The 7,470-nt window shown below is 43.4% G+C and overlaps 1 protein-coding gene across 1 annotated transcript in view; it reads left to right on the top strand.

The window, feature by feature from the left end:
* PCSK5 (proprotein convertase subtilisin/kexin type 5) overlaps positions 1 to 7,470 on the top strand; it is a gene marked incomplete at its 5' end in the record, with an annotated part of 415,527 nt that overhangs the window by 320,799 nt on the left and 87,258 nt on the right. Inside the window, 2 exons of the mRNA XM_005868347.2 lie at positions 1,714 to 1,850; positions 6,322 to 6,528. Of these exons, the coding sequence (XP_005868409.1) occupies positions 1,714 to 1,850; positions 6,322 to 6,528 (344 nt within the window). The remainder of the gene's footprint in view (positions 1 to 1,713; positions 1,851 to 6,321; positions 6,529 to 7,470) is intronic.

Below are 7,470 nucleotides of genomic sequence, written 5' to 3'. Positions count from 1 at the left end.
ACGGGGAGTGAGGCAGCCTTCTGTTTTATGCTGTTGGCTTTAATCCTATTCTGTTTCCAAACAGATGCAAAGGACACAGGGAGTAGGAACAAGATGGAAGGCTGCAAGTAACACACTATTCAGCATGCCTTGCCCCACCCCAATTTCCTCCAAGCCTGGAATTCAAATGCCTATCTCAGTTTAGGGCTGGCTCTACCTATGGAAACAGGGCCAGTGCCACCCCAGGAACAAGTGGCATGAGGCCTACACCTGGCCTTCCACGTGCATCCAGTCCGAGTGGAGAAAGGTGGTGGAGAGAAAAGGCAACTCTGCCTTTTTTGCAGGCCCTTAGTTCTCTGAAACTTGGATGCCAGCAGTGTGCCCTTGGGGGCATGTACGTACTACATGCTCAGTTAATCATCCAACTGATACATTGGCTGCTACTCTAAAGACACTCTACAAGACACCAATTTGGTACCACCTGTATTAGATAGGAGTCATTTAGCAAACTCCATAGCAATCCATTCAGACTATCAGTGAGCAGAAGGTGGAGCAGCAATTCTCAAAGTGTGTTCTCTAGACCAGAGTGTGAATGTTACCCAGGAACTGGTCAAAAATACAATTTCTCAGCTCTCTCCATGCTGGACCTAATGAATTAGAAGCTCAGGGGGTTGGACCGCCCCACCCCCTCCCCAGCTCACCTCATCTATTCACATTACCTATCTGAGTCTTGCACTTGGGACACATTTTGAATACAGTTCACTTAACCACAAACAATTTTAGGATTACTGTGCAAGGGTAAAACAGAAGCAAAACTATGGAAATATTAGCCATGACATCTATATATATAAAAGCCTAAGCGACCGTTATGACCAAACGACCGGTCGCTATGACACACACTGGCCACCAGGGGGCAGATGCTCAGCACAGGAGCTGCTCCCTGGTGGTCAGTGTGTCCCAAAGCCAACCTCCTGCCATCCCTTCCCCTGGCCAAATGGCCCCATTGGTCCTGATCTCCAGCCGGGGGGATGGACCCCACCTGTGCACGAATTCGGGCACCAGGCCTCTAGTATGTGTATAAAACCAAAGGTTTTAGAAGCTCAGCTGCTAACTTATTTCCAATGCCCTTATAGGGGACTGAAAACATGGTCAGAAAATAAAGATACGGTACCCTATGCTTCAGGAGATGCTTGTAAAAATGACACACATACTTGCCATAAGCATAGGCCAAGTTTATAAGTAGCACCTAAACCCAGGACAGTGCTTCACTCTATCCTCTTGGAGCCCTTAGAGCTGACATCTGCCTTGCAAAGTGTGAGCATGCTCATATCTAAAGGAAGGATGTTTTCTCCAAGGTCTCTGTATTCGAAGTACCATTGAGTGTCTTGAAAATTCAAAGACCATCCTCTAACTGTGGGCTGGGACTGTCTGGGGCCTACAATACGGGTTTAATCCCTGCGGGCACTGGTTAACTTATTTGCAACCCAGATCAGGACTGCATCGCCAGCCAGTTTCTGGCACGGCTGCTGTGGGGTCCAACCCTCAAGCCAAGCAAGGATGGGTACATGATTAATATTCCACATGGTCTAAGATGATCAGTCCCAGACATCCCCCTTGTTTCTGGAACAATGAAACCAAGTTTGTGAGGTGAAACATGAACACCACATGTTCTAAAACTGAAGGCTATTCCAGAAAGTCACCCTTACAAACTCTGAAAGTCTGCTTTTCCTCTAGGGTTTTGGATGATGGCCGCTGCGTTTTGGACTGTCCCTCGGGAAAATTTGCATTGAAGAACCAATGCCATCTATGCCACTACACTTGCCAAGAATGCCAGGGAAACGAGCCTTCCAACTGCACCTCCTGTGGAGTAGGTGAGGGAGTCTTTTTGGTCACTTGTTCTTCGTTGCTTCAAACCTGTTCTCCCAGGGACATTGTCTGGTTTGACTCAGAAGCTTCATCCCTGGAGTGAAGGGGTTGAGGTTAGGCAGCTGTTCGTTAGAGTGTGTGTACAACCTTGAAGTTGCTGCTTGCTGTCAGGACACAAGTTTACATTATTGGAAACTCGCTGCCCCTGAAATGAGAGAGAAGCTACGAGATGTCTTTCCAGGGAAGGAGAAAGAAGGGGCATGAGAACATGACATCAGCCATGAGAGAGACAGTTAAGCTAAGGTTTGTAGTGGTAAAAGTGAAAAGCTAGGAAATTAAGGCAGACACATTCAGTCTTTTCAGAGAAATATTGTAATAGAGGTTGTGTCAAGTTCTCTTCAGCCAAGAGCTATGCCACTTAGAAGCTGTCAGCGCCCTGTGGGAACAAAGTAACCACGGCAAAACACAAATATGACCTTCCCTGTCTGTTTTAATGACTCAAAGTTTATGCTGTCGCTGAATTATATTCCACGATGTTAAAGGTCCTCTGACGTTTGACCCCTACTTTGACCTCATGTGGGACAGATTCATATTTTACCTTAATTTTATTTTATTTTATTTTTTAAAATATATTTAATTGATTTTTTTTACAGAGAGGAAGGGAGAGGGATAGAGAGTTAGAAACATCAATGAGAGAGAAAGATTCAGCTGCCTCCTGCACACCCCCTTCTAGGGATGTGCCTGCAACCAAGGTACATGCCCTTGACTGGAATTGAACCTGGGACCCTTCAGTCCATAGGCTGACGTTCTATCCACTGAGCCAAACCAGTTAGAGCTTACCTTAATTTTAAAATTGGGAAATTTCAAAGAAAAACCTGGGTTTTCTGTTGCGCTTAAAAACTTGGAAGATCTAGCGACACTGGGTCCACATTACCTAAATGGTTGGCCTGAGAGCATTTCTCCACAATTCCCACCACTCCCAGTTTCTCACTGATTCTGAGTCTGTCAGTTACCACCATCAGCATACTTACATGGCATTTCTGGGGAAAGAGGATTATTTATCTTTATTCTTGCTTATAATAAAATTGAGAAAAAATAAGCACAAATTGATAGTATCATGCTTTTGTGGAAAAATAGGAAATAACACATTTATTTGCATAATTTTAATTTAAATTATTTGTGAGTTTTTATGTAAACAAAGTACTATATCTATGTCAAATTTTACCTCCAGCCTGCTTGTTCTGTTTCCTTCCTCATTTATAAGATGGTGATCATGGTTGCCCCTCTTAGGATTATTCTGAAAATGAAATAAGACTTAGTGAGATAGAATAATAAACCACTTAGAACAGGGATGGGCATATAAGAAGCACTCAGTAAATATTAACTTATTGTTATTACTACTGTTATTGTTTATACTTCCTTATCCCCATGGGCATTTGATTTCTCTAGCTGTTCAAAGACTTCACTTGAGATGTTCCCCACTCACTGTCTGCCTGACCTCTTTCTATTCATTCATCCGTTAGATCTCAGTTGCAACGGCATTTCCTCAGTATGGGTTGTCCTACCCTCCTTGTCTAGGTTAAGTCCCCCTCATAGGAGGATCCTTGGAATCCTGCACTTCTCACATTACAAGCCACCTCTCACTTGATACCTATCTTATCCATAAGACTATGCCTTGTAAAAGCAGTGAATGGTTTTGCCTGTTTTCTGTTGTATTTTGAGCACAGTATCTGGCATATGGAAGGCACACAAGATAACTGAATGAATGAATGAATGAATCAGTAGAAAGAACATCAGTACCAGCAGTCTGAAATCCTGGGTTCTAGTTCCTCACTTTACCTCTTTAAGTCTCTCCTTGTTTGCAAAAAAGAGAAGCACAGATAAAATGGCATCTAAAATCCCTTTCAGATTTATGCACAGGATTTAAGTTGATGGGGTATCCAAACTATCAGACCCAACTAAGTGAGCTGCCATAATACTCAGGCTATTAGGAAAATGATCAAATCTTAGCATACTCTTGGACCAAGCCTATGGGGAAAGCTGGCCATGGACAAGGCATCTAAGTGACCTTTTGCAGGGTCTGTATATTTAAAATACCAAGATCCTTCAAATTTCTGTCCTTTAAATCCAATTATAATATCCAAAGCTGTAGAGATAATAAAGCCATGTCTAAACAATAAAAATGGGATTGGAAAACATTTTCTCTAATATCTAAACCCATTATCATTATGTATTTTAAGATCCATTTGGAATGTTGGGAAAATAGGAATATTGGTAAATATTAATTCACTTATTCAATCATTCAGTAAATATGTACTTAAATGCCCCCAAGCCTCTGGATCCTGAGTTGATGTCAAGTGAAAGTGTAGAGAATGTAAAACTGTGGATCAGAAAGAGAGTAGGCTTACCACTGCTCTCCCTCAGCTCTTCCTACCTATATCTGAGAAGTTTGGCCCTCTTAAAAACAAGATCTTTTCTTTTTTTCCATTTTTTAATTAATTTTATTGAGGTGACATTGGTTAATATGGTCATACTAGAGGCCTGATGCACGAATTCATGCACGGGTGGGGTCCGGCCGACTCACCCCGATCAGGGTAGGGGGGCCCAATTGGGGGTGGGGATGGCTGGGGGAGGGGCTGTAGGCAGTTGGCTGGCAGGCCCCACCCCTGATGGGGTGGGGGGGTGGCGTACAGGGGCAGGGCCAGCCGGGGAGAGGGGCTGCAAGCAGTTGGCTGGCCGGCCCTGCCCCCTGGTCGAACTCCCGGTTGAGGGGATAATTTGCATATTAGCCTTTTATTATATAGGATAGGTTTCAGGTGTGGGTTTCTATGTTACAAGATCTGTATATTGCACTGTGTGCCCACCATCCAAAGTCAAATCTTCTCCTGTCACCATATATTAGGATCCCCTTCACCTCCCACCCTCTTCCCGTGGCAACCACCACACTGCTGTTTGTGTTCACGAGTTTCACTTTTACATACACACAATAGACTACTACTCAGCCATAAGAAAGGATGAAATGCTGCCATTTGCAACAACATGGATGGACCTTGGCAATATTATGCTAAGTGAAATAAGTCAGTCAGAAAAAGCTGAACCATATGATTTCACTCATATGGGGAAATAGGATCATCTCTGAATGAGCCATGGAAATTGGAGTTTGCTAGGCTTTCATAATGTGCCTGAGAACATAACTTGGAAGGTTAACCCTTGTGTGGTCTCCTGAGATTCAGGTTCTACCAGATTAGGGTTTTATGCTCCACAACACTGGTCCATAGTGGCAGCATCACCACGTGCACATTACATCCTCCCAAATACTCTCCTGTCAGACATGAAGAGAGCAGACACTCTACTCCACCACTTACATGGAAGCCCTCTTTATTTTCTTTGTTCCCACAAAAACCAACAGACTTCTGGCATGAAATCACCACCAGAACAGAGGTGGCTTTAGAGCCTATAATCCAAGATTGTGTTTTTTATTATATTTGAACAATTAAATAGGAAACATTAGGTTAAACCATTTGAGAATGGTTTAAGCAAGTTTACAGGTTTAAAAAAAAGTTGAATGTTGGCACTTTCATGTGGTTCAACCTAACCTTATACTAACTTTCAGTTTCTGAACTTGTAACATGGGGTCTGTGCTATCTCTACCCACAAATTTGACAAGCTGCACTTTGAAGACCCGTGGTTCTGGATCTTCACGTGGTAGATTACATGATGAGTGAACAGTAGACCCCAGTTATGTGGGTAGCACAGATCAGCTGTTCTTCAAAAGCTGGAACATATGGGAGACCTGGTTCAGAGAAGATGACACCCCAAACACACTCAGCACAAACTAAAACTCCAGGAGGGTGAGGGTAGAAGATAGATATATAGATATAGATATAGATATTTTAAAATATATTGATAATCCTTTTTATAAACTGCAATTGTTTGTAACTCATTAGAAGTTTTCATTTCATCCAGGAGTAAATTCCCATAGTCTCACGCTGGAGGTACTGCTGATTCTTTCCTGGTAGAGTCCAGTCTTGGCAGAGTTCAGGAACATTCATGGATGCACATGAAGGCGTCAGAGGTGTGCTTAGTCTAGTGCTGAATGGCTGCCACTGTAGGAATTGGCAGCCGCACAAAAATTCAGACAGCTAACACAAGCATGTGATTTTGATAACAGAATTCAAAATCATTCTAAAAGACTGCACTGTCATAAAAAACATGTAAGCATTTGTTTATTCTCAGGGGATCTCTAGCCTTCAAGTCTGTGGGCTTCTACAGACCCTGAAAGGAGCCCAAGGAAAAATTTTCAATCACAAGTACAGACATTGCACTTTTTATTAAATCCATTCTTAAACTTCTGGCCCCCTAGGAGCCTAAGCACTCGGTCATATTTTTTTAAAATAAAATATCCTGGTTGTATTAGTTTTATGGTTAATTGTGTACATTTTCCCTTTCGTTGTTGTTGCTTATCTCTCTCTTCAGATAAGCAAGGCCAGCAGCGCTTCTTGTACTGGGGGGAGTGTCGGGAGAGCTGCCCAGTGGGACACTACCCTGCAGAGGAGCACGTCTGCCTACCCTGCCCAGATAACTGTGAGCTTTGCCACAGCGCAGACATCTGCACGCGATGCACAAATGGCTACTTCATAGCGTCCACCAACCACACCTGCCAGAAGTTAGAGTGCGGACCAGGTAAGGCTGCTCTGGGGCCACTGCCCTGCCCCAGGAGGTGGCAGGAGGAACTGTACACCTACGTGTCCCACACTCTTGAATTGTCTTCTTGGTTTACTGTCAGCGCCTGGGATGACTCTGCATGACTATACATCAAATGGGAACAGTGATTGCTGCCCTTCTCTCTTCCCCTACACACTTTTTCTCTGGGCTTCCCCAGACATAATCCATAATGATGGCAACTAATCACATAGAAATTGATCTTGAGTGGAGGGTTCATGGGCAGGGTGTCGGGGAGAGAAAATTAGATGAGAGTCTGGAAGTCATGGCCAACAATTCTCTCCTTCTCAATTACTAGTTATGAGATTCTGGGCAAAATTTGTTTGCATTCTGTTGCTTGGTTTCTTCATTTGTAAAAGGGAGAGCATAGCACCAAGATGGTTGCTGTGAGAAGCCAAAGAGAGTCATCCTACCTAAAACTACCTGAAAATATTAAAATGTTCTGTGAATCGTAAGTTATAATTATTAACCAATTCCTTATCTTACATAGGAAGAGGGGTATTTTAAGAACAGCACTTTTCCATGTAAGAATATTGCAAACTTTCTCTGCTCTGTATAAGAATTATGCCTAGTCTGATGCTGAAGAGAGAGAGCTCCAAGATATTTCTAGACAAGATAAAAAGAGATAGAGCCTCACCCTGGCCGGATTGCTCAGGAGGTTGAAGCAACATCCCATTCCCCAAAAGATTGTGGGTTTGATTCCCAGTCAGGGCACATACCTAGGTTTCGGGTTCAATCCCCATTCAGGGCATATACGGAAGGCAACCCATCAATATTTCTCTCTCACATCAATGTTTCTCTCTCTCTCTTTCTTCTTCTTCCTCTTCCTCTTCCTCTCCTCCTCCTCCTCCTCCTCCTCCTCCTTTTTTCTTGGTATATTTCAGAGGCAGGGGGAGGGGGGGG

Source organism: Myotis brandtii, unplaced genomic scaffold, assembly GCF_000412655.1.
Source record: "Myotis brandtii unplaced genomic scaffold, ASM41265v1 scaffold266, whole genome shotgun sequence".
In the NCBI taxonomy this organism is placed as follows: Eukaryota; Metazoa; Chordata; class Mammalia; order Chiroptera; family Vespertilionidae; genus Myotis; species Myotis brandtii.
The sequence above is the reverse complement of the archived record's forward strand: the minus strand, read 5'-3'. Positions and strand labels throughout refer to the sequence as shown.